This window comes from Gnatocerus cornutus, chromosome 9 (assembly GCF_029298725.1).
Source record: "Gnatocerus cornutus isolate USDA-ARS CGAHR chromosome 9, icGnaCorn1.1, whole genome shotgun sequence".
Taxonomy (NCBI): Eukaryota; Metazoa; Arthropoda; class Insecta; order Coleoptera; family Tenebrionidae; genus Gnatocerus; species Gnatocerus cornutus.
This window is the reverse complement of record NC_142241.1, coordinates 9,346,451-9,371,303: the sequence shown is the minus strand read 5'-3', so window position 1 is coordinate 9,371,303 and position 24,853 is coordinate 9,346,451. Positions and strand designations below refer to the sequence as shown.

Sequence of the window (24,853 nt, the reverse complement as noted above, 5' to 3'; positions counted from 1 at the left end):
AACATTTATAAACGCCTTATATTTGTTAAATAAAAATTTCTAATTTGAAACCAATAAAACATTTTTTGATCTATACATGACGTTATTGTTGTTATCTCCATCTCCAGCTTAATATAGACAACACAAAAAACGATTTTTATCTACTTGTAAGATAGAATTTAATTTCGCAGTTCACAAGCAGACGACATAGTGACATGTTCTCGAACTAGCAGTGAAAAAATTTCATTATTTTAAAAGCGGAAAATCATTTTATATTTTATTTACATTTAAAGCGATTCAAATTCTAAAAAAACAACAAATTAATTTACAAAATCCTTAAAATTCCTGAAATCTCAAGTTGCAAATTTGTTAAAAATGCCTAAATAATGAAATAAAAGCTTTCTCCAAATCTTTAATCTTAAAAATTCTCCTCGATTTAATTTTAAGTTTAAAGCCACAATAAAAATAAAATAATATCAGAAATTTGTGCCTAAAAATCCTTCGTTTCCGTTAGAAACGCACGCGACGTAATTTCAACGTTAGTTGTAACCATAAATTGTCTTGATTTACAGCGATATTTTATACAAATACTTGTAATAAATATTATATGATCGAATAAGCGACATGTACGCGAGCTTTGAAATAGAAAAATCTGTTGGTCGCGCTGCCTCTTTGACAGTTTGAGGGTAACAGTTAACAGGGCTACCAACTCAATACTCACAATTTAAGAAAAAGGTGCGAGTTGTCTCTTTATTATTATCATATTCAAATTGCCGTCCTCAGCATATTTGTAACGATAATCGTCGGCTATTTCACAGCAGGTGCATACGCTGTCTTTCCGAATTTATTCAAAGTATGTCACTTCATAACCTGAAGGATGCGTTGATAGATATTTAATTAGTGGCCATCAGCGAACAACATTTTAATAAACTCTCAATCGAGCGCGTTGATGTGCCTTAAAGGATAATTATGCAAATGATGCGCGAAACGGAGAAGAAAATTGCGATCTGAACGCGTCTACAACCTGCACGAAAAGTCGGCTTATTGCTCTTACGAAATTATTATAATTGTAATGACTCTAAGTTTAAATTATTCAAATTAATACACATGTCAATCAGTTTTAATTTTTTCATGAAATCGCCTTCTCAACTACTCATTTGCATACCATTATCCACTACATTTAATGGGTAATTAACTTCGTTTTGTCTTATTTGTGCGCAGAAATTCGCCGGAAATTATTTAATGACGCTTAATAATCTAGAACGCACGCATTGTGCCTTAGGAAAATCTTCTACAGATAAATTTCACGCCCATATCGATGAGGCGATGATGTCGGTTTTGCTTAAAAATTATACTCGCATGGAAATGCCAAGTATCATAATTATTTAACAATGTACATACAACGTGCACTGCAAGCAATGAGATGCACATATTAATCAGAGTATTTATATTATTAACACCGCCTTCGAAAAAAACAAGTGCTAATTGAGCAATTTGAATACATTTTTCAGGCTCACTGGAGTTGCAGAATTAAACTATAATCTGCGGTTTCGGATTCTACCTTTTATTGAGATTATTTTTTCTTTTTCTTCTATGATACTTGCTACTATTCGCTTCTCTGCCTCTAGTGGTGACTATTTTTAGTTCTTTTTATTATGAGTTTATAGATTAACCCAAAACAACCAAAATCTGTTAGAAAATTAGTAATTCCCAAAAGTGATATATGCAACCAAACATACACTTTTGTAGTTTTTTTGTGGTATTTTGCGCAAAATACTGAAACTGGAAAACACAAGCCAAAGAAAAAGCTGAAAAACTCGGCCTAATATTTTTGATTGCTAGGTTCAAATTCATGTTTATTCATCGTTTATTCATGCTTCAATGATTTATAGGGCTAATTAAGGTGCACACATAAATTGATGTTGAATAAGTAAATGTTGTGTTATGTTAACGAGTGGGTCCAGCGCAAATTTTGTGGTATTTTGTTGATAAAATCAAGCAAAATCGAGGCTAAGCAACACGTTTACGATGGCTAATAAATTGGCGTTTTTAATTAGTAGTATCAGTTATAAAACGATCCAAGTGTTTATTCGGTCATTCGGACGTGTTATTTATGTTGGTTATTAATTTTAATAAAGACCGGAGGCCACTAAATCATACGGGATGATTATCCAGCGTACACATTAGTTTCCACAAGGAATAATTATATTAGCTTTGTCCGTAGCATCAAATTTACATGAAGATATCAGTTATAAGGCCGATTAAGATCGACTTTATGGGATGTGTGATGGTGGAATTTATAAATTACACAGATCGCGCATCCATTATCGGACGGCTAATAATTCGTTAGACAAATTATAATAAAACTGGTTTCGCCATTAGACATTCGAATGGAAATTGTGGGCTATTAAGACGCGCCTATGTGTGTTTGTTCTCGATTTCTCGAATGCTCTCGGATAATTAATACGGCTAAATTGTACGTTCCTTGGCCATAGGCTCTAATTTGTTATGAAGGAAACTACTTGCCTAATTATATTGCCACGTAATTACGGGTCGAGCTCTTGTCTTACATTACAAAACAATCAAGGAACAACGAGATGCTAAGACGCGAAAAACATGGGAAGCGAGCTTCTTATACCCACTTCGGTTGATATTATGACGGCTTCAGGAGTTCCCGTTAAATCATTATTGGGCACCAGGCGCGATCACTGTAATCAAACCGGGAAGTAACGGCACGAATGCGATTTCATGCCCTGAGCGACTGCTGACGATGGTCTCGTACATTCCTTTACAGGGAGAGAAAGGTTTCAAAAACACAAATAGTCTTAGAAAAAAAAAACAAAAAGAAACTACCAATATTGCCCCCAATTATTTCAAACACCATTTTTTTTTTATCAAAATAATTACAGAGAGGTATTCGTTGACGTGCAGAATCAAATTCCTATGCGATTTTTTAAATCGCCCTCCAGTCAAAATTAATATTAATTCAAACATTCTTTAGCGATTATGAATAATAAATAAAAATTAAAAAAAAAATGCGTCTCTACACTATTTAGTTGACAATTTGTGGTTCCTTTTCTTTCTTTCATGATTTTTCTATGATCCATTTCACGTTCATGTTTTTATTTTTCATCAAATTGCAATTTTAATTTGTTTCAAATTCTCTTTAAGTGGTGTGGTCGTGACTATATAGTAGATACTTTTATAATCGTCTTCATTTCTTCGTTTCTTTCAATTAGAGCCATTTCTGGTTTTATATGAGGCCTGAAACATTCTTTAATTTTTTTTCACTCCTCTACCCCAAGAAAGAAGACATTTATTTCATAATTTATTCAGTTTTAAAAACAAAAGTAATTTAAACAAGTGTATGGCTTCTTTTATTTCTACCAATTTTACAGTTTACAGGTTTTTCCTTCAAGCACTCAATTGTTCGAAAAAAAACAATAGACTGTTTTTTCATTCCTTTTTAACGGCCCTTTCTCATTGTTTCTTCCCAAACGACTCTTTTGCACCTGCCCCATTTTGAACTCTGAACTTTAACTTGATATTTCGTTAATCAAAACAACATTTGGTATTTCGTCTTGGTCAATTAAAAGTTAAAAAGTGCCCGTTCAATTCCGAAACGTCCCATCAAACTACTTGTTTATACCAATGGTCCTGGTTCTGGTTGAATTTACATACCAAAACGACATGAAGGAGATGACAGACATACATACTTAAAATGATATCCGAATGATGTAATCTGGTTAAACTAAACGGCCGGTTAGTTCTGGAGAAATGCGCCACATAATACACCCTAATTAAATTAAAATGCCGCAGTCAACTTAGAGATAATTGATTGTCGAAACAAAAGGCTTCCGATACCATCTCGCAGCCATTCAAGCCCTGCCATCAATAACACGAAAATGACAATCTGCCAGAATCGGACCCAGAATATTCACAAAGTTACTCGTCCAAGCGCCCGGTTCGCTTCACTTTTCTCGTTTTTTTTGTCAACATCGTATTAACTACACATCAAACAACGCCGTGATACAGCATCAGGCGCCCCCCGGACCACAATCTCTCAGTTAAAAAAATCAGAGTGAAGCCGGGCCTGGTAATTATCGGTCCTAAATCTAAAAAAGTATAAACTGAAGCGCACGTCAATTGTTAGGAGCGACCCTCTTTATGAAATGTTGTCATACAAGTATCTTATCAGATGTTAACTCGCTCATTTGTGTATGCCAAGTTTGGGAGAGAGGCGTCCCTTGTCAGGTTTGATAAATTTCACAATAAATATGCCGATTTTTGCGATTGCGGTGGCGATGATTAACGGGCTAATTCGGTTAATTTTCCAGAATGCTAATTTGGGGTCTGGAGGGAATAATTTGCGAAAACAATTTAACAGATGCTCGGTCAAACAAAACCACAGATATTGGACGCAATTCGCGGGTTCGTTTAATTATCTGTATGAAAATATATTGTGGTAGAACTATGTGTTCCATTTTAACTATTCGGAGCGATTTTTGTTCACTTTTCCCTACTTTCAACAACAACAATTAGAATAATTATTCATACTTTTTTATTCCACTCGCGCTTTAGGAAGACATTTAAACGGACTATGCCGCTTAGTATATAATTATGATCGATATTATGAATCTATTATGGCAATATTTCAATATTTGGTCTCTCATAACGGTGTATAATAATTATAACATTCAACTGGTTACACACGAAGTTAATAATAAAGAGAAAATGTATATTAATGATCAATAATTAATAACCTACACTGATACAGAGTGACATTACAACGGGATTTCCGGCAATTAGAGCCTTAATAACCGTTGTAATAGCCACGCCACTCTTTTTATATCAGAGTTTCTCACATGAAAATTTGCATTCAATTAATGGTATTAGTACGTATTACCGAACAAATTTAAATATCTTCAAGCAGGCTCCACCTATGAACAAGTAGCAGCAACTCCGCTGAGGATGCTCTCAAAGTGACGAAACGTGGTTGTACAGATACCTGTAAAAATGTAATTTTGGTGGCAGCACCACCAGGGCCATGTGTTTCTTGTTGTATACAATTCATTTAACAAATGTAAAACGGACAAACGCATGTTTAAATAACAAATTCGTGACTCAAGGTCACCTACAATTGCGTTAAAATTTGAGGGTAATGATTCGTTCCTTGAAGCACGAATGTTTCATTATCTATATTATCAATTGCCTTTCCACAAAATGGGTCGAAAATCCTCGAACCGGTTACCACCACCAATGTTTTGCTTCAGTTCCGATCTCGTGGTTGACCCATACAAATGGGTGGATTGTCTTATTCAAATATACAAAAAATAGCGTCACAGTAAGCAGCAGGCATATCGCGACGTGTTCCGTATCACCTTATCAGTTACTTTGACGGTTTTCTAACGATAAAATGTGTACAACAACAGTACTTCATCTTGTTAACAATTCAAAAAGATTATTTTTGAATTGCAGATCGTATGACGCGATTAGAAGCTTCAGTGTCACTGCTAGCGACAACATGAGGTTCGTTCAATTCAAGCTTAAAGCGGGTGGTTTGCCCCATTTGGGGGGGCAGATTACGCAAGATGGAGACATTTTTGATATTAGCAATGTGGATTACTCCATCCCCAATACCCTTACGAAGTTTTTGGCAGCGGGTGGTGACGTCTATGATAGGGCTAAAAGGTAACTTTCGTGTACAATATTGTTGCTAATTACGTGTAAAAACAATCATTGATAGCATGTGGAAGTGAAGGGGAGAGGCAGAGAAAATTATGAAAACAAAATAAAAATAAAATAATTATGTAAGAATACTGATAAAACCACTCAGTACCAGTTTGCGGTTTTTACATACAAAGCAGTAAGGTGAAATTACCAATAATCTCAGACCTGCATGCAAAAAGTGTTTATTTGCACTTGAGTTATCTATAGATATTATGACAAACATTTTAACGAATTAAGTAAATGGGGCCACGATTACAATAACAAGTTACGATACACTGCACACAAAAAATCGTAATTTTACCAAATTACCATACTGCACTCAAAAAGTTAAGGACAATTTGAAAATTCAGGCTGTCACATTATTAAAAAATATTTATTTATTTATAAAGGTTTTCGTGTCCCACTAACACATGCACTCTTAGGGTACGTTATCAGGTCAACAGGCAGATTTTCCTCAAGTTTTCAGATTGAAATTCCCATTTACATCGGTTTCTAGGAAATCTCAAATTTTAGCCAACAGTGGTGGTTACAGGCGTTGATTAAAACGCTAAAATTAGCCAGTTTTTAATGGCCCCACCGTAAAAGTTATCCGACTCATTATCATTCTAATTTATATAATTCGTCGTAAATTATCACAGTGCATGGCCATTATTAACAATTGATATCATCAAATTTATAACAACCCGTTTTGACTAATTATAAATGACTTTTCTTGGATTGTTTTAATATTGTTTCGCCCCCCAGAATAATAGCGTCAGGAAAGTCTGTCGTACCCCTAAAAGACGTCATTTTGCTCCCCCCAATCACAAAACCAGACAAAGTGGCTTGCGTGGGGCTGAACTACAGCGGTCATTGCGATGAACAGAATATCCCACACCCCCGTGAACCGATGTTCTTCAGTAAGTTTTCGTCTTGTATTGTAGGACCATACGACGATGTCCAGCTGCCCTCGATAAGCAACGTAAGATTTATCCTTCTGCCTGTTAAGTGTGCTAAATCGCTTTATAGAACGTCGATTGGGAAGCTGAGCTTGCTGTGGTCATCGGCAAGAAAGCCAAAGCCATCAGGTCTGATCAAGTGAATGACTACATTATCGGATATACAGTGGCGCAGGATATCAGTGCTCGTGACTGGCAGAAGAAAAGGAACAATGGACAGTTTTTACTGGGGAAAAGCATGGATACGTTTTGTCCACTTGGACCAGCAGTGGTCACTAAGAACAAAGTCGACCCAAATAATTTAAGTGTGAGGAGCTGGGTTAATGGGAAGTTGAAACAAGACGGAAATACTTCAGAAATGATCTTCAAAATTGATTTTCTCGTGTCTTATTTGTCCCAGTATGTTCTTTGCATGAGTGACTTTGTAATTGAAATCATTGTTTTAGGATCGTTACCTTGTATCCTGGGGACGTCATCCTCACAGGAACTCCTGCAGGTGTTGGAATGCATAGAAATCCTCCAGAATTCTTACAAAAAGGGGATATTCTAGAAACTGAAATTGAAGGAATTGGTAGACTCAGGAATACAATTGTATAATTTTGTACCCATAAATAAAATATTTTATTACTGAACGTGTTAACAATTAGGTACTGTGCCACTTGGTGGTTCAAAAGATTGTGGTTTTTTTGAAGACTGTGGGTGGTACTCCCTCTCATGATAAGGCTCATATGGATCATCTACATACCATCTCCGTTTAGTCCAAAAGGGTCCAGCCATTTTATCTAGAAGGTAACTTTGGGAGGCGTTGCAAAGAACATGCTGCCTCAATCTTCTCTTATTAGCTGATGACTTCTTCCAGAGCTTCTTCTTATGTCCTGCACGGGTTCTTATCCATCCACCCCACGCAAGGCGGTAGAAGCGGAGTCGTACCGCTTTCACTGACTTCCTTTTACCTTTGCCGATCGAGAATTTGATGAGGTTTCTTGAAATTACAGAAGTGAGTGCGGGTTTAGGGCTCACAAAAAGGCTCGACGTGGGTGCCGCATTTGTCGCCGGAATAACAGAGGTGAAATTCCGTGCAGATATGTTACTAACCAGTGGTTTTTGCACTACATTTTGCACTTGTGGGGCCCGGAATAAGAGACGAGAAGCCGGAAACAAAAACCGCAACATTGCTTATAGTTAGTGACTTTATTTTTGTTAAGTTTGTGACATTATGTAATGGACGAATGGGGAATGAGTGCGACAGAGATGGGTAGATTAAATTTGAGGAAAGTTAGCAGTGGTACCAACTTCCCATCCTAACCTCAAAATTCAAAATAAAAACAAACTATTTTAATTTATATTTCTACAGAAACCGTTATTTTGGGGTGTCTTTCGGAGAAGAGGGTCCAAGCAACGTGTTTCGCCCTAAGTTTGTGCAGCGGCTTCAAATACAAGTTTCAAGATTACTAAATTGAGTGATGCCTGCGCTGTCAAGTTAACTGCACGGTGTAATTTTGTGTTCGACGATTTTTACAGAAACCGCTCCCAAAGTGGCTGCCCCATAAGATGTTAAGAATTGTAGGCAGGTTCCCCTCTAAAAATTTACAAACGGTGAGCCCCAATTCATACAATGATTGAATTTTGAAGTGATGACCGAGTGACTGGTTATGTCATCTCGTGACTCCTCTACTACAAATAGTTTGCATAATTTCCCGGTTGTACTTTACTTAATTCCATTTTTTTGACCCCAAAATGAGCTCATTACGTAATTTTGAGCTATAATTAACGATTGTGCAACCTAACCTCCAAACTCGCTTTTTTCAGAAACCCCGGCGAGTATTAGAGTTTAAATTGAAAAATGTGAGATTGTATTCGAAAGACATATGTCCCCCTCCCGCTCCCAAGAAGAAAGGAAAGTCTGGCTCTGGCGCTATTTACACCTTGGGGGCACTCGCTTTGGTTGGTGGTGCTACAATCGGATACGCTAAATATGATCCAGATTTTAGACAAACTCTAGTTGAATATGTTCCTTGGACAAACGACGTTATAAAATTCGTGTTTCAAGAAGACAGCACGCTATTTGATTCCATCTCGACCCTTTACGATGACGCGAAAAAATCTGTCTTGGGGTTATTCACACCTGACCCCAAAAAGAAGATGGAAGTCGTAACCAGACCTGATACAAAACCATACAAAGGTAGAATGGTAACTTTGTTTGTTTGTGACTAACCTAGTGTCATTAGCGCCACCGCCAATCATACCCGCTCTAGAAGACACTAAAAAACCTCAAGAGGGCTACACTGAAATCAGGCTTGAGCAAAAAGACAAGGCAAAAGACAAATGTGACGTCGAAATTGGTATTAACTTTACGCTTTTTAACTAACTGTTCTTTCGTTTTCACATAATATAAATTACACGATTTTTCTAGCTGGTGCCGCCAAAGTACCTTCCCAGGAGATCCAAGTCCCTGAGTCCCACCCCAGCAACTTGGCTGATTTAGAATCGAAAATTTGCGAAGCCGCTACAGAGGCCGTCAACGCATACAACCAAGCAATTTACGACTTGCGCCTCTACAATCAAGAAATCTATTCAATAATTGAGCAGTCGGTGCAACAAGTTGAAGGCCCACAATGGGAAGCACTGAAGACCAAAAGCAAAGCAAAAAACGACTCCATCAAACAGGCTGAAATTCAAGCCAAAGAAGCGACAGTGCATGTGATGAAATTGAAGGCACTACTCGCTAGACCGGGTTTCAAAACATCGGCTACCACTAAAGAAATGGTCAATATTAATATCGATAAAGTCCAAGAAGATATTGCCAATGCTAAACAACAATTTGAAGCCGAGAGAAAACTGAGTAGTGTCACTGAGAAATACTGGGAGAAAGTGCAGAAAGCTCGATCGCACTTCTGTGAAGAACTGGAGTCTTTGTTTCCATCAATCGATATTTACAACAAAAACTTAGAAATCAATGAAACTGATTTGGATTTGTTTATTCTGCATGCTTTCAACCTCGTCTTATTCTATCAAAAAGAATTAGCAAGAATTGAAACGATAGCGCTGTATAAGCTAGATACAGCCGTGGAGGCGGCGAAGAAAGGCGGCGGCCCTATTTTGGACGATGCTCAAGTCTGCCAGGCCGTGGATGAAGAAAAACGCAAGTTGACTCTGTGTTTCCAAAAGCAGGTCTGTTTACATTCTTATATCATCACAATTTCTATAGGTGATGTCACATCTTTTTTCACCAATTAACACTTGACATTACAGTGTTTGCAATTACGAAAGGAAGCTGAACACGATCTACGGGAGCAGCTGAAACGCCAATCCCAAGTTTTTTCCGACCATTTGGATGAGGTGGTAAAAACTCGAGCCCTCGAAATCGAGCGCAATTACGCAAGAAAATTCGATGAAGATCTAGAGAATGAAAAGTTGAAGTACAAGGGTCAACTAGCAGCGATGGTTGGGCGTCTAAAGGGCCTGGATCATGCCCTTAAAGGTTCAGTGGAACGAAATATATTATAACATTCTTAACATTTTAACAATTCACAGCAAGAGACGCGGCAGATAAAGCAGCGAAACAATCGCAGGTGTTGTGGTCGGCATGTCAAGCTTTGTTGCGCGCCATCAAAACGGGATGTCCAGGAATTCCGTGGAAAGACCAGTTGAGACCTCTAAGTCCTGAAATTACATTGGTGCAGAAAGCAGCAGGTCGGTTAAAATAAAAAGATATGAGTAACTGATTTTTTGTCGATAGCTAAGGGCGACGAGTTGGTTGAAGCTGTAATCAACGGCATTCCAAAGGAAGCAAAAGAAAGAGGAGTTTACCCTGAAGATGCTCTTCGCGAACGCTTTCTCCAGCTGGAAATCGTAGCCAGAAGAGTTGCCCTTGTCCCGGAAGAGGGTGGAGCCCTTCCGCTTCATATCCTCTCCTATTTCCAATCAATTTTCCTAATAAACAGCCCAAGTCCTATCCCACAAGCGGAACTTAACGATGCAAAATTAGATTTTAGCAAGTTATCCACCAACGAAATTCTTCAAAGAGCGAGGTGAGATAAGTAGGGTAAAACGATTTTGTATTTGGTTTGGTTTTCAGATATTGGGTAGATCGTGGGGATTTCGCCCAAACCCTTAAATATATGAATTTGTTGAAAGGTGCACCAAGATCCGTAGCGAGGCAGTGGATGAATGAAACGAGAATTCTTTTAGAGACACAACAAGCTGCGAACACCTTAATGGCCCACGCTGCATCTAGTGGTCTTTTGCATCTCTAAAATTGTATAAATGATTAAATTAAATAGTAACAATTACAGTTTTACTTATTTATTATTACTGTGCTTTCGATTTATTTTTTCATTGTTATCTGTAATATATTATTTTTAATTACGTCCTCCAGGTGTCTGATTAAAGAGAACGATTGTTAATGCCACGGGTTTTATTTAAGACGAAATTTCTTTGTAAATTGAGCGTCACGCAAGACTAAGATGTGGAAAAAAGTCAACTTTTTAATGAGTTTCAATAAATGCAGCCGTTGTTAATTCAATTTATTTATTAATCCAAATACAGTCATTAAACCTAGCCGGATCGTAGTATATCTTTTAATTCCTTCATGTTGTTGAAAGCTGTCATCACTTCCTGATTCCGCTTCTCTTCCATAAATTTGTCCTCTGCGATAATCTCCCGCAGTGAGGGCAATAAATCCTTCAACAATTGATACTTCTGCAACAGTTCCATAAATATCTCATTGAATCGATTATATTATTTACCTCATTATTTGCAAGAGTGCGGTCATCTGGTCTTGAAGGAAAGGCGGAATATGCGTGGAAAAACAACGCAACCAGAAGTATAACAGCATTTCTGACAAACTTAGCGCGCATTTTCGCAACCTGAAAACAGAGTAAACCCACTCAAGAGAAATACCCTGGAAAGACTGAGAAAATCATGCGGAATGCTCCCTTTTATAGCTACAAGAAACCGTGATTGAGAGTTTGCGAACGTCGTACAGTTTACAAACCATTAGGAATGAACACAGTTCTACAATAAAGTTTTATTTAGAACATAATTGACAAGTTATTTTTTTATGGAATTTTTAATATCGGCAGGAATGGTACAGAGATCGAAAAGAGCAACGGTCAGGTAGTTGCTCCTCTTGTTTTTCCCACATAATCGGTCTAAACTATGTCCATGGTTAGACCGTTTCTGCTCGTTTAAAAAATTGTCGAAAACGCGACAGTTTTGAAATGCTTGCTGAAAGTTACGTATAAATTTTCAGTGTTCACAGCAGGAGCTAAACTTACTGGGGAACTCCAACACAGACTCAAGTCATTTACTTGTTCAGTAAAAGCAGAAGCGGTTATCACAACACTACACAAGACCAAAATTATAATAATACGAGACATTGCTCACCTTTTTTGGTTCTCGGGATAAAAACCACTGTGTTACAAAAACAATTTTCCCTCTTTTTGTATCCTGATTTATCTATCCAAATTTGGGTTTTCCGGGATATGTTTGATTATCGATATGATTGAACCCCAACCCTGACAGATGGGAGAGGCTTTTGATAAATCTATGTCTCATCATAGGTCTATATTTGGGTCATTATTATGACGAAAAAAATCTATTTTTGTATTGTTTTTTAATTTGTTTAGTCAGTAACCGGAGGACTCTTGAACGCTAGGTGGTTTTACATGATGATACATATGGATTAAGTGTTGCAGAACGTGTTTGTTCGATCCGATGCAAATTTTTTCAATCAAACTGTTTTTGCTTATCACTTTATTGTGGATTATACACGATAAATACCCGAAATTAGATAGAGAAATGAGAAATGAAGTGATATTATTAAATGTAAGGGTGGATATCACGTAATCTTTTTAATCAGTTTATTTTATTCATTTCATCTGTTTTAAATTCAAGAGACGCAAAAACTTATCTTGCCGGGATTGCAAAAAAAGAGAGATTTTATTCTGGAAATCAATAACAAAACTGAAAAACAATTTCTTCAGGATTATTGTATTGGGGAGGCGAATAGCGAGATCTGCGTTTTATTGCGGAAACTATAAATGGACGTTGCCTAGTTCGGTCAAAGTTTTATATCGTTGTAATTTCTGTAAAATCCCAGTTGTGATAGTTTCAACGTTATAGGACTGAAAACGGGGAAGATAATTAATTATTCTTCGTGTGCTTGTTGGATGTGCCAAGTTCGAAAATTTGATTTTTTAATTTACATTTCGGTGGACAACTTCTTCCTACGCTTTTGTTGCTAATAAGAATCCGGTATTACTCATCCCGAATTCGCAAATTTATTTTTTATATAAAAATGTGTATGTAAAACTAATTCGATTGATATTTCGCTTATTTTCGGAGCAAACTTAAGTTATTGGTATTCATTTTAAGCAGAATTTGATGTAAAATCCAAAACTATGCCATTATTTTAACGTGAATCAACAAATAAGAGAATTAGAAGCGATTAAAGTTTCGGATAGTAAATTTGCAGTTTTTAAACCTCGAAATTTTCGAAACAACAGATACGGTCTTAGCCATTGTTCTTTTCGCGCTTTTGTTGTTTAAGTCGCTCCCAGACATTTTAAATTCAACGGTCGATTAATTTGGTGAAAAAAAAAATCCGATTTAAACAATGAAAATTTTTAAATTTTTTAATTTTTGATCACCACTCATAAATTATTTGATCTACCGATCTGAGATTTGTCCAGTTGATAAATCTTGAGCTGCTCTTTAGATTGATGTATTATTGATGTACTCAAAGCTTGATGCTCATTTAACGCAGAATTTCTCGCAAAATCCCAAACTGAGTGAATTATTTACGTACGCCAACAATTAACCGAATTAGAAGCAATTGAAATTTCGGGTCGTTGTCAGAGGGCAAAATTTTTGAAACTCTGGAATATTTCGTGTTTGACTACAAAACTACGACAGAAAGATGCATTTTTTTAATAAGAATCCGGTCTTACATATCCTAGGTTCAAAAAAGTTAGTATTCAATTTAGCATACTCGTAATTCGGTTAATATCTTGCTCATTCGCGGTGCAAATTAAATTATTGGTGCCAGTTTAATGCAGAATTTCACGCAGAATCCAAAGCGAGATAGTTTTTCACAAACGTCAACAAATAACTGAATTAGAAGCAAATTAAGTAATTAAGCATAGTGAAGCCTTACTCATATTTAGGTATATCTGCATACCGAAATTAGAAATGAAAGAATTGTTTAGAGAAAATTACCCTCTTCCTGTATTTGGGTCCAGCGTAAAATAAAATACTTCAATATAACGCTGGTGGAGTACGAAATTAGAATATACATATAAAACCCCACGTCATTTCCATTTTTCATGTGCTGTAATAATTTTTGCTCAGTTGAAATAAAAATGTGGATAAAACCACTAAAACAGTTTCCTAAATAATACTTTAATTAGACTTTTATTCGATTCGCCGTTCTTAAGTTGGTTTAACAACTTGATATTGCACCAGCAACAGCTGCGAGAACAAACAGGAATGCATTCTTAACACAGCTTTGCTTTTACTGCATTCACTGGATATAAATCGAAATCCAAAACTCAAATACTGGACACCACAAAAGTAATAGTTGACTTATTGTTCTGTTCTGTTTTCACAAGAAAAATGTTCGCTTTGAATCAATTGATTTTATTTATCCTTTCGAGCATTACAACAATTGATGAATATACAGAGAGAGGTCACACACGCATGGTTTATTGTAAAGTTTTATTTTTTACCATCACGATACATCTTTTGAGTTTCCTCAGAACCAATAATCGCATTACTAACTTCCGAGTTCCGTTTCCCTTGCAGCGGCAACCGGTAAGGTAAAATCGGGACTTCTTGTTGAGGAATTAGTTCTTTGGGGCGAAGCTGGGAGGCGATCCAACTAGCGAGTTGGTGAGCGCCCGGACTTGAATACTGCAACACAATTTAAGGGAGGATTTCTTCACGGATTTTACTTACGTCTCGGTCTATATATCTGAAATCATCCCCTGTGGAAGGGTAACAATCGGTGGGACTTATCGCTATCAGTCCTAGCGCAGATATAAATAAAAATGCAAAATTTTGCATTTTAGTCTAGGAAGGATAGAGTTTCAGTGCAGACTGAAGCTGCGAGTTTTTTTATTGTCTTAAATAGGCAGTGAAGACGAAGTCGATGAGTGTGTTTTAGACGTCTTATTTTAAATGGAATCGTCGGTGTTGTGGGTGCTTGTCAATAACAAGAGCTCGGGAAAAAATATCCGCTGTAACATTTATACGTATTAAAATTAAATGTTCGCGGAAATCCTCGGAATAGGTGACTTTCATCAATTAGTTAAAACAAAAACACAACCTTTAAAGTAAAAAAATAATTTATTCGTCTAAAACACTATAATTTCTTCACGCTTCTTCTCGATTAGATCATCGTCTAAACATAACAAATACATGAAGATGAGGAAAAGAGCAGGAGCACTAAGTAAGTGCCACACGTCATGTTTATCGTAGAAGTTCATTACGACACATTCTTGATTCCATTGGCGGGATTCCGCGGGAGTAACCTACGATTAATTATTTCTATTTTTGTTAAAATATTTTAATTGCCACAAACCGTCCACAAAGTGGCGTTATCCAAAAAGAACACTCCGGAACTAGCCCATGCTGCTACGCTCAAAATTCCGAAAACTATAGCTTCAGGACAGATTTTTTCGCCATTGACCAGCTACAACAAAAAATTAAACAGTGTCGCTGAATTAAAACATTACAACCTTCATCCCAGTGTAGAAAATTGCATGAATTATAGAGTTTCCCATTAGTATCCCCAAGAGAAAAGTCCCAAAGTCGGTAATACCGGTATTGTAAAGACACAGCCCTGTTATCAACATAGCGTAATTTGCCAAGTTTGCTATTAGTAAAAGAGCAAAGCGACCTACGAAGAGTGTGTTAGTTTAACTTTCGGGTGGAAGAAAAGCTTACTTTTTTTGATTGGAGCGATTGCTTCTACTTTGTGGTCTGAGGATTTAAAATGCGTCTTAAATTGCTTCAAACCTTCGAAGACGAAACTTATAAAGTAGATTTTGAAGGAAATGTAAGCACATAGAAGAGAGTAAATTATAACGAAGGCAATCCAGACAGTTAGTGTGCCATTGAGGATACCAATCATTGCTGGAAAAATTTGTATCAACTCGGTTACGTTGCTTATCTTATCAATAATTATCATTACCTAAGAATATTGCTAATCCTAAGACTGTAAATGTTGCGTAGGCCGTTGCGTTAACATCAGGATGACGATTTTGGTACATCTTTATCATACAAAGTACCGCCATGACATACATAAAGCTAGTATCTGAAAGTTAAATTAGTTGGGTTTTCAACCTTGATCGTGATCTTACCGAATTGATAATTGGATTGACTAGGACAAATGTGATAACACGCTGAAAGAAGACCTTCGATTGTCAGAGCGATACCCATGGCGTAATACACACCATAGTGGACAGGGATACCAGTCTAGAAACCAAAATTAGTAACTCTCCAAGCCAAAATCCGGCGAGCTTACATTGCTGTTCGGTATTTTAAAATGACGATACAGCACCACTCCTAGGAATAAAATCCCCATAAAAATATACCCCACGTTTGAAAAAATATGATTAAAATCGCTAAGTCCAAAAGCTGGATTGGCACACAGAAAATTGTAGTAACACATGTCTTGGTCTCCGGTCGAATTAACCACCCTTTGATACGTAATAACCAGCTGCACCACAGGAATACTGTAGAAAATCGCAATACTCAAAATATGCCACAAATAATTGTAAGCTCTCCGATTATCCTTCGTGGGAGCTTTTGCCAGAAGATCCACCGTAAGTTTGTCTTTAGTAAGAAGCTCTTTTCGCTCCTCCACTGTTATAATAGGCTCAGATACAGTTTCGGCATCAACAAAAAGAGTACTGTCGGTTTGATCATTTGGTTTGGTTTTTACGTAATGCGAAATTGTACCCCATTTGGTAAAACCAAGAACCAAAGCGATTGCAATGACGTAAAAGACACCAATTGCTGATAATGTTACCACCATTGCAATGCCATAATCTTTGCCGTTGATGCCTTTTGTGACAGTAAACTTTACAATAGAAGTTCTGTTTGCAGTGACGATTTTTGAGGTTTTAATGTCTCGTGGAAGGAGAGAGTGCTCTTGGCTGCATTCGGAGTTGTCGGCTTTTGCGACGAAGACTAAGAAGAAGCCATCGGGGTATTCTCGTTGCTGAAAATAAAATTTTTATTATTATGACCCGAAAATTTTCTAATTGTAGGGATTCCAAATCTTATTTTTAAAAATTAGGGAATGTGAGAAGCAAACTGATATGATTCTGAATTTGAAACTTTTAGGGCCGCTTTACAGACCCTAAATTAAATTTTTAATTCCGATTAAATAATTAACATCTTGTTAAAGTGACATGTGATCGTTTTTCCGCCAATCAAATGTCACCAATTGGTTGAGAGAAAGAGAAAGAGAAATTATTGTTATTATTTAAAAAGGTCAATCTAAACAATCTCAACAGCTTAAAAAAAAATAAAACGACATCAAACCTGATTATAGGTATTGATTATATAATATTGTAAGGAAACAACTATATTTATTATTTATAATTTACTTACAAAATCAATGCATTAACTAATACCCGAGGAGATAACAGTTTAATTAAAGTTTCTGTGTTTCTGTTTATCCAATATTGATAAAACATTTCGAAGTAGAAACCATAATTTGAACTATTAAAATATTGATGGAAAATAGAGCAAGACAACTTATTTACTTACCCGAATACTCATTCCGCCTTTGCGATTTATTGTCTGATACTTGCCCTCGTAAGTGATATCTCTATCTAAATCAAAAACAGGACACTAAAACGGTACGTTCAGAAAAACGGTGGTACTAAAAGAATAATATTCTTACGATACTATCTTGGATGGAGACAGTCAGACAAACGTCGTCATCTGAAGTAATTTCTATAACCGCATTTGTTGATGATAAGACTTTTGGATCACCTGTGAACTTGTAGTAATAGTACTGTGGCTCACTTGGTGACACCGAAATAGAGTAATGTTGTCCATCACTCAAATAGAAGTCTCTGTCTTCTTCGACAATAACCGAAATGTCAAGTGGTAACATTGAAGAAGTGGAGAGAGCAACAATGAAATTTTGCGAAAGGTCCATCATCACTAATTTTGATAATTTCGTGGTGTTTTTTTCTAAAAAATTCAATGAAGATTGATACTTGCTCACTGAACAACTTAACTTACGTTCAGTGATTTCGTTCATGTTGTTGTGGCAAAGAGTTCTTGCGGTTTGATGGAAATGAACTTTGTCTCTTGTAGATGAATCTACAACAAATGGAATTTGCCAAGACAAAACTTCGCGTTCTTGGCGAACCACCACCAACACTGGATTGTCGACTCTTGCATTTTTGCTCCAAGCTTTGATTCTGTAAGGGTACATAGATTGTGATGTTGGGAAGACCAACACATATTCAGTCGTTTGGTTGTACCAATAAGTCATCACTTGGGAATATTTCCCTTCAATTTGTTTAATGTCAAGTTTAGCTACACGAGCACATTGTACCAAAGGTACCACCACCAAAAGGAACCACCACTCTGTCCTCATTTCGCACACACTCGCGAAGGATGCACCGGTATGACTGATATGAGTCAAACTGAGATACTACTTATCCTTTCGTCAATAATCCACTACAAGTGTCTTATCAATTATTTACACTGAAAAGTCGTAAGTAAGCTGACGACAAATTATCGCTATCGACTGTGGTAATTCATAAAAAACCGCTTCCGTTTTAATTACTAGGAACCATCTTTTCGCCAGAAACGAATCGATAATTTTATCAGAGCAGCTGTATCAATTTCGCCGAGGGTGTGCCTGATGGTAATCGACCTGTTGGTGAGGAGATAACCCCAAGGTCGTCTTCTCCAAGTCAAGTACCTTTGTTGATTCCAACTGGTCCGGTACGACTAATAAAAGTCGCCGAATTAAAACTGTTGAAACCAGTCACGATTGGTGTGAGGGTGGCGGCAATCGCGGTGGTTGAACAGACACGTTTCATCTTGATGAATATTTATGGAAGCATTCAGATGAATAATTGATTGATTTGTTTCCAATATCGATCTTCGCGTTGTGGCAAACCGTCAAGGTTAATTATAGGCGGTGGAACTTTCGCTCGAGGTTTCGGTGGAAACGTTATGAATATTTAGGGGTGGCTCAATAAGAAAGAAAAATCAACACTAGGAAATGAATCAAGGACGTGTCTAGCCCCAATAGTGATGGGTTTGCGATTACGATAAACCACTGATAAGAAAATTCTTGAAAAGACACGAACAACATTTTTGCGAATCTTATCTTTTATCTTATACATCGAGCATAATTGATTTATATATAGCTCTTATCTGAAATGTAAAGTTCACAGATCTTCTCAGTGATTTTAAAAATTTAAGAGTTAGGTGCAATTTGACCAACAGTTCAAGCTCAAGGTAGCAGAAAGCTAGAATACCTGAAACCAATAAATTAAATTCTACCATCGAACTCTCACCTGTTGCTGAAAATATAAGAGCGTAGGTGTACCGCATAACGTCTGTAATTTATTTTTATGTTTTTTTTACTTGGTTTTGATCATCTTTAAAAATATAAAATTTTGTTCCAAAGCTTTAGGTTCTTGAGAGATAATATCTATCGAATCAAGTCAACAAACCTTTTCTTGAAATTTGAGAACTAGTTTACTGCGCAAAATAAATTTAGGAAAATAAAATTTATGCTGATGTGCAAACGTCAAAGAAAGCGAAATTAGAAGCAGAACATTATCATAACTAAAAGGGAATTTATGGGACCGAGATCCAAATATGAGAAAAACCAGTTTTGTGAGATTGTACAAAAATAGTGAAAGATAAATGTGTATACAATAAAAATCTGGATGAGGGAGTGTCTGTGTGAATAAAAATTAAAAGAAGTGTTCATTTTACAAATTTGAAGATTATTTTCTTTATTACTTACTCCTTTCGTTATTTAAATGACTTTGAAGAATTTCTAATATATGCATCAATCGAAAGAGGACCTCAAAATCTATCAATTGGCCAAACTTTCGTTTGAGTCGGATTTTTTTTTCGCGAAAAATCGACTATTGAATTTTGTGCTTTTGAGAACTTTTTCTAACGTAAAATGAGCCGAAGAAAACAATGGCGCAAACCGCATCTCAATATATGTAAATTAGGAAAAATTAAGAAAAATGAAAATCAACTATCCGAAACTTCCGAAACTTTGATCGGCCATAACTCAGTTATTTGTTGTTGAATCTGAATTTCAATTCCAGATTCGGAATCGGCAAAAAATTCTGCGTACACTGATCTAAATAATTCAAGTTTACTCCAAAAAATAAGCGAGAAATATCAAAAGTTTGGCATAGTTTTAGTCATGAATTTTCGCGAAAAACTGCAACTTTCTACTTTTAGAAAACCTAAGAACTATTTTTTATGTAAAAAATCGCGAGAAAAACGATGGCGCAAACCGCATCTCAATATCTGTAATAGTTTCCAAAATGTCGAGCACGAATTGTTTTAAACCTTCAAAAATTTGGCCCTCTGGCGACAACCCAAAAATTCAAACGGCCATAACTCAGTTATTTGTTGACGAAAATTAAAAATTCTTGCGGCTTTGGATTCAACGTGACATTCTGCGTAAAATGAGTTGAAATTTGATGAGTTTGCTTAATAAATAAACGAGGCATTGGCCAAAAATTGTTTTCAAGAACTAATTTTGGGGTGATTTTCAATCACTGCTTTCAAGGTGCAAGCAACGTTTCCCACCTTTATGTTAACATCAGTCGAAAGAGGAACTCAAAATCTATCTACTGGCCAAATTTGAGATCAATCGGACAACTAGTTTACGAGTTATTGCCAAAAATAAAAAAATTGAAAATTTTTCATCGTTTGAGTCGGATTTTTTTTTCGCGAAAAATCGACTATTGAATTTTGGGCTTTTAAGAACTTTTTCTAACGTAAAATGAGCCAAGGAAAACGATGGCGCAAACCGCATCTTAATATCTGTAATAGTTTTCGAGATATTTAGTTTTAAAAATTAGGAAAAGTTAGGAAAAATGAAAATTAACTATCCGAAACTTTGATCCGCCATAACTCAGTTATTTGTTGTTGGATCTGTATTTTAATCCCCGATTTGGAATCTGCAGAAAATTCTGCGTACACTGATCTATAATAACTCAAGTTTACTCCAAAAAATAAGCGGCATATCGATATCAGAAGTTTGGCATAGTTTTAGTCATGAATTTTTGCGAAAAACTGCAACTTTAGACTTTTGGAAAATCAAAGAACTATTTTTTATGTAAAAAATAGGGAGAAAAACGATGGCGCAAACCGCATCTCAATGTCTGTAATAGTTTCCGAGATATTTAGATTTAAAAATTAGAAAAAATTATATATATTAAAAAAAAAACAACAAAAAGAAATGGAATGTGAATTAAACAATTTGAGAAATAAATTAAATTAAATAGATTCAAAAAAAGAATTAAAAATACAAATGAAACAGTTAGAGAATCAAAACTAAAAATTCTGTGGAGAATAATAAAACTCTGGGGAACGTAGAAATTCGACAAGTAAAAATAAAGCAAATGAAGAATACAACGAAACGAAATAATAAAAAGTATAAAATGGAAACAAGCAATTTAAAAATTCCGAAGGATTATTTTATTCATTAATTAGTACATATCATGTAATCGAGACGTATTAGAAGCGCTGAAATCGATATCTGTCGGTAGGTAGATAAAATGGCTCTATTATTGATCAAGTTCTTAACGTTTGACAGTTATAAACTGTTACTCAATAGATATCAATTAATGTATCAAAAAGAAGCTTTGAGTGGACAGCTTTGGCAAAACACCTCGTTCTCCTTTCGTTTTTCTTTGAGTTGCGAATTAAGCTTCTTATTATGTCTTTAAGATGTCGACTTTTTGAAGGCTAATTTAAATTATGTCATAGTGCCGAAAAAATCTTAATTGTGAACACTTAAAAATTTGCATACTGACATGCGAACATAAATTTTTGATCCAGCTTTTTCCTTAAAGCCATTTAAATAATTCGAAAATTGTCGACCTCTACTCAAAATATTTTTGCAACAAATTCTTCAACAGGTTATTGAATCTAACTGTAATGGTAAATACTATCAAGCATGGTATAAAACTCGTTTCTGCTTTGATTAATAGGAGGTTGGTAGCTTTAGACATGTGTTCACCTATCTAAAAAATTCGAACATATTTTGTCGCTGGGTGCGTCATGGTGACATTATCATGCATAAGATTTGTTGTAGACAATCAAACACTCATTAACGAAGGTCGCTGAAGACTTTGACCCCCACGGAATTATACAAAAGCCACAAATTAGCATCAAGAGAATAAGAATTTATAGCTACGTATGGATGCATTAGGTTGACAACGGATCGCCATTAAAAATCCAATTAGATATCCCTCTATTATAATCCATTTTTGGAAATCCACGCTGAATTTTAATGTTGTGTACCACCGCGAATTTTCTCAGGAAATGGATTTCTCAAATACCCTCCAATTAACTGTGCACGAAATTCAACAGTTGTCATTGCCGGTTGCACGCGATGGTAATTCCGCCTGAAACGTGAAATGCTGACATTTTCAGGATGTTACTCACTTAACGGAAAAATAGAGAAATACAAGTTACGTGACTTCTTTTTAAATTTGATTGAGTGGGTACCTAAAGAAAATAACACAGTATCGGACTGTCTCAAGGTGTTGCTGTTTATCGCTAAGTAATTGGAATTTAATGGGGATCTTCTGTATGGATTAATGGCTTCGGAGTATTGCGATGAATTATAGCTAATATGAAATCACGTTGCCACAACACAATTTAGCTGTAAATTATCATAAATTGAGGCTTCGATGGTTTTGAAAACACTACAAAAATCGTGACTATAATAACTAATTCAGGACTCAGTCATTACCTAGTTCAATTTAATCTGAGTATAATGGAAAAATTAGTTGAAGTATTATAATAAGAGCAACACGAAAAAAACGTGTTGCTTGATAGTTTATCTGAAAAAATTATAATGTTCAGTGGTTTCAACGTGATCATTAGATTTTTCAACAAAATTCTGAGAAATTTTCTTAAAATTGATAACCATTAGGTAAACAAATAGATAAACTAAATAAACAGGTGATTTCATCGGCAAGTCATCCTTTATGTACACATCATTTTGGGAGAGTCGGAGGCGCCAAAATAAATAATAGACCCCCTCTAATTTTTTATTGATTTTTATTGAATTAATGAATATTCCACCTCTGCATGTACCTAATTTATCTTATTTCTAAATTATTTACATTTATATTATTAATATTACGTCTATTTTTAGATTATTTTTAAGTCCAAACTTAAAAATCCTTATTGTCTGAAAAACTTAAAAATGAATCTCGGATCTTCGAATGAAAAATCTCAGACTAATCATCATTGCGTTAGAAAGTATTTTTTAAATAAGACTAATATAAATATAAAATAAGTCCATAAATGATAAATAAAAACCGGAGGAATATTGATTTCAGCATAATGAGACATAATAGCTCTACAATGTCAAGCGCCAGTCTCCAGAAATATTAAATATGCATATGTGTGGGACCTGTTCAAGCCTATAAAATTACCTGCAAAAGAAAAAATAATTCATGCAAACAATGGAATTTACAACTGAACTGGCGTCCTTCACAATAATATATTAATAAGATTATTAATCGCATCGATTTTCGCACCATTCAGTTTAAAGCTTGAAGGGTCAGCTTCCATATTAAATGACCACTTCAGTGAATAATAAATAACAAGAACGAAGACCGATCAAAGTTTCATGCTCATGAAATATCCAAAACGACAACAATGCAAACTCAAATATCAATTTATTTATCATGTCACCTTGTACATTTTTCATTCACAGACGGAATGAATATCAATAAGAATTTGTTAAACTGTTGTCTAAAGTATCTTTAAGTTTGATAATATTCTAGGATATGGGTTTGACGTCAAATATTTGTCGTCTATTAATTGTTTCTCAGTTATCTGCCGGTTCCTCTGCTCGCTAAATCAGGAAATAAGATAACTTCATTTTTAAAACAAACATAATAAAAAGGAACTCTTAAATAATAAAACCATTAACGTAAATTTTAAAGCTATAAAAATTGATGTTCACTACCATTAAAGAGTTATTCTAAATTGCTCACTTGGATGCTTCAACAAGTAATAAAAAATTTAATTCGCTTAATAAATTTTTTGCATGTCTTTCTTAAAAAATCTGCGGATTGCGAATTAAATGGATCGTTGCTTCGTCACAATAAATAATTTGAAGTGTAGACAGGAAGATGGCAATTTGGTTGGTGCTAAAAGAGGATCATTTAGGAGATGCTGATAATTAATTATCTGTTCTGACGTCAGTTATTGGAAGCTTGTGTTGGGATTTCGCGAATTTGTTTACAAGAATGTCGTCTTCAATGGTCCATCTATCAAAGCCGAGACTAATAAACTAATAATACTGGTAGTACCTAAGGACAAAAGCTTTTAGTAAGCAAACGTAAAATACATATTAGGTAATACGTTATCTCTCTTATCATGTTATCAGTTTTCTAGGTCGTCACATCTAATTCTCGGAAGGTAACAAAATCTCTGAATTGTTTTGACGAAAGCTAAGTGTTTACTACAAATTTTTATTTCCCATTAAATAATGTTCTTCCAGTAGAAGTACAATTTTAATTCTCGCAAAAACATTCTGAATTAAGACTGCATACAAATTGAGTAATTAATTTCAGCAGCAATGCACACAGAATGGCAATCAATCGAATTCTATTTTTTCATGGTTAGAGATCTTGCTCAACCACGACAAGTCTTCATTCCAATTTTGAGTAGCGTAATTTGCTTATTTCTCTAAGAAACAGAAACAAAAATTTGTCAAATCCATAGAGTCAACATTGACTAATTTGTTGACCGCTGTTTCCTAATGGGTATTTCAAGCGGATGTTTCCTAGCTCCGATTAATCGAAATGAGATTCACTGAATTTAGTTTTAAGTTCCAAAATTTTGCCTTAAACCATTGACTTAAACTAAAAAAATGAAGAAGAAGGTTTGGCGCTACTAAAAATGAGATGACCATCGTCACTCTTATTTTTTCATAT

The 24,853-nt window shown here is 35.5% G+C and overlaps 6 protein-coding genes and 1 long non-coding RNA gene across 9 annotated transcripts; 2 read left to right on the top strand and 5 right to left on the bottom strand.

Annotated features, from left to right (window-relative positions):
* Positions 1 to 5,220: 5,220 nt before the first annotated feature.
* Positions 5,221 to 7,279, top strand: LOC148168658 (oxaloacetate tautomerase FAHD2A, mitochondrial). Its single transcript, XM_088044861.1, has 4 exons — positions 5,221 to 5,670; positions 6,454 to 6,670; positions 6,718 to 7,046; positions 7,094 to 7,279. Exons 1-4 carry the CDS (start codon positions 5,396 to 5,398, stop codon positions 7,242 to 7,244), a joined length of 972 nt encoding a protein of 323 aa, XP_087900987.1. The 5' UTR covers positions 5,221 to 5,395; the 3' UTR covers positions 7,245 to 7,279.
* Positions 7,237 to 7,912, bottom strand: mRpL35 (mitochondrial ribosomal protein L35). The gene has a single exon (XM_088044862.1). It carries the CDS (start codon positions 7,818 to 7,820, stop codon positions 7,284 to 7,286), a length of 537 nt encoding a protein of 178 aa, XP_087900988.1. The 5' UTR covers positions 7,821 to 7,912; the 3' UTR covers positions 7,237 to 7,283.
* A 152-nt stretch (positions 7,913 to 8,064) lies between these two features.
* Positions 8,065 to 11,054, top strand: Mitofilin (inner membrane mitochondrial protein mitofilin). Of its 2 annotated transcripts, XM_088044859.1 has the most exons (8): positions 8,066 to 8,243; positions 8,457 to 8,829; positions 8,876 to 8,989; positions 9,061 to 9,818; positions 9,900 to 10,128; positions 10,182 to 10,340; positions 10,387 to 10,678; positions 10,726 to 11,054. In XM_088044859.1, the coding sequence occupies exons 1-8, from the start codon at positions 8,199 to 8,201 to the stop codon at positions 10,901 to 10,903; spliced, it is 2,148 nt and encodes a 715-aa protein (XP_087900985.1). In that variant the 5' UTR covers positions 8,066 to 8,198; the 3' UTR covers positions 10,904 to 11,054. The 2 variants fall into 2 exon arrangements, with proteins under 2 accessions (XP_087900986.1, XP_087900985.1); XM_088044860.1 differs by lacking the exon at positions 8,876 to 8,989 and having other exon boundaries at positions 8,065 to 8,243.
* Positions 11,055 to 11,148: 94 nt separating this feature from the next.
* On the bottom strand, positions 11,149 to 12,146 carry LOC148168654 (uncharacterized). Of its 2 annotated transcripts, XM_088044863.1 has the most exons (3): positions 12,036 to 12,146; positions 11,396 to 11,515; positions 11,149 to 11,348 (listed from the first exon to the last, which is right to left on the bottom strand). In XM_088044863.1, the coding sequence occupies exons 2-3, from the start codon at positions 11,504 to 11,506 to the stop codon at positions 11,205 to 11,207; spliced, it is 255 nt and encodes an 84-aa protein (XP_087900989.1). In that variant the 5' UTR covers positions 11,507 to 11,515; positions 12,036 to 12,146; the 3' UTR covers positions 11,149 to 11,204. The 2 variants fall into 2 exon arrangements, with proteins under 2 accessions (XP_087900989.1, XP_087900991.1); XM_088044865.1 differs by lacking the exon at positions 12,036 to 12,146 and having other exon boundaries at positions 11,396 to 11,555.
* Positions 11,700 to 12,028, bottom strand: LOC148168655 (uncharacterized). The gene is made up of 2 exons (XR_015770780.1): positions 11,927 to 12,028; positions 11,700 to 11,876 (listed from the first exon to the last, which is right to left on the bottom strand). It is a non-coding gene; the product is annotated as an uncharacterized LOC148168655 (long non-coding RNA).
* Positions 12,147 to 14,279: 2,133 nt separating the features above from the next.
* Positions 14,280 to 14,809, bottom strand: LOC148168653 (uncharacterized). Its single transcript, XM_088046041.1, has 2 exons — positions 14,607 to 14,809; positions 14,280 to 14,561 (listed from the first exon to the last, which is right to left on the bottom strand). The coding sequence occupies exons 1-2, from the start codon at positions 14,712 to 14,714 to the stop codon at positions 14,367 to 14,369; spliced, it is 303 nt and encodes a 100-aa protein (XP_087902167.1). The 5' UTR covers positions 14,715 to 14,809; the 3' UTR covers positions 14,280 to 14,366.
* Positions 14,810 to 14,977: 168 nt separating this feature from the next.
* LOC148168652 (SID1 transmembrane family member 1-like) lies at positions 14,978 to 18,759 on the bottom strand. The gene is made up of 10 exons (XM_088046082.1): positions 17,913 to 18,759; positions 17,566 to 17,861; positions 17,430 to 17,513; positions 16,177 to 16,875; positions 16,013 to 16,127; positions 15,844 to 15,966; positions 15,597 to 15,785; positions 15,389 to 15,549; positions 15,232 to 15,342; positions 14,978 to 15,181 (listed from the first exon to the last, which is right to left on the bottom strand). Exons 1-10 carry the CDS (start codon positions 18,271 to 18,273, stop codon positions 15,005 to 15,007), a joined length of 2,316 nt encoding a protein of 771 aa, XP_087902208.1. The 5' UTR covers positions 18,274 to 18,759; the 3' UTR covers positions 14,978 to 15,004.
* Between the last annotated feature and the right edge of the window lie 6,094 nt (positions 18,760 to 24,853).

Excerpts from the sequence above, each read along its gene's own strand:
- LOC148168658 (XM_088044861.1), top strand. The coding sequence starts at position 5,396 with ATGTGTACAACAACAGTACTTCATCTTGTTAACAATTCAAAAAGATTA. Across the intron at positions 6,671-6,717 it reads AGCTGCCCTCGATAAGCAAC|AACGTCGATTGGGAAGCTGA; the intron begins GTAAGATTTATC and ends ATCGCTTTATAG. Across the intron at positions 7,047-7,093 it reads CTCGTGTCTTATTTGTCCCA|GATCGTTACCTTGTATCCTG; the intron begins GTATGTTCTTTG and ends TCATTGTTTTAG.
- mRpL35 (XM_088044862.1), bottom strand. The coding sequence starts at position 7,820 with ATGTTGCGGTTTTTGTTTCCGGCTTCTCGTCTCTTATTCCGGGCCCCA.
- Mitofilin (XM_088044859.1), top strand. The coding sequence starts at position 8,199 with ATGTTAAGAATTGTAGGCAGGTTCCCCTCTAAAAATTTACAAACG. Across the intron at positions 9,819-9,899 it reads CTCTGTGTTTCCAAAAGCAG|TGTTTGCAATTACGAAAGGA; the intron begins GTCTGTTTACAT and ends TTGACATTACAG. Across the intron at positions 10,341-10,386 it reads ATTGGTGCAGAAAGCAGCAG|CTAAGGGCGACGAGTTGGTT; the intron begins GTCGGTTAAAAT and ends TTTTGTCGATAG.
- LOC148168654 (XM_088044863.1), bottom strand. The coding sequence starts at position 11,506 with ATGCGCGCTAAGTTTGTCAGAAATGCTGTTATACTTCTGGTTGCGTTG. Across the intron at positions 11,349-11,395 it reads GCACTCTTGCAAATAATGAG|AAGTATCAATTGTTGAAGGA; the intron begins GTAAATAATATA and ends GAACTGTTGCAG.
- LOC148168653 (XM_088046041.1), bottom strand. The coding sequence starts at position 14,714 with ATGCAAAATTTTGCATTTTTATTTATATCTGCGCTAGGACTGATAGCG. Across the intron at positions 14,562-14,606 it reads TCAGATATATAGACCGAGAC|TATTCAAGTCCGGGCGCTCA; the intron begins GTAAGTAAAATC and ends ATTGTGTTGCAG.
- LOC148168652 (XM_088046082.1), bottom strand. The coding sequence starts at position 18,273 with ATGAGGACAGAGTGGTGGTTCCTTTTGGTGGTGGTACCTTTGGTACAA. Across the intron at positions 16,876-17,429 it reads AAGGCGGAATGAGTATTCGG|CAACGAGAATACCCCGATGG; the intron begins GTAAGTAAATAA and ends TTTTATTTTCAG. Across the intron at positions 15,550-15,596 it reads AATCGCTCCAATCAAAAAAA|GTCGCTTTGCTCTTTTACTA; the intron begins GTAAGCTTTTCT and ends CACTCTTCGTAG.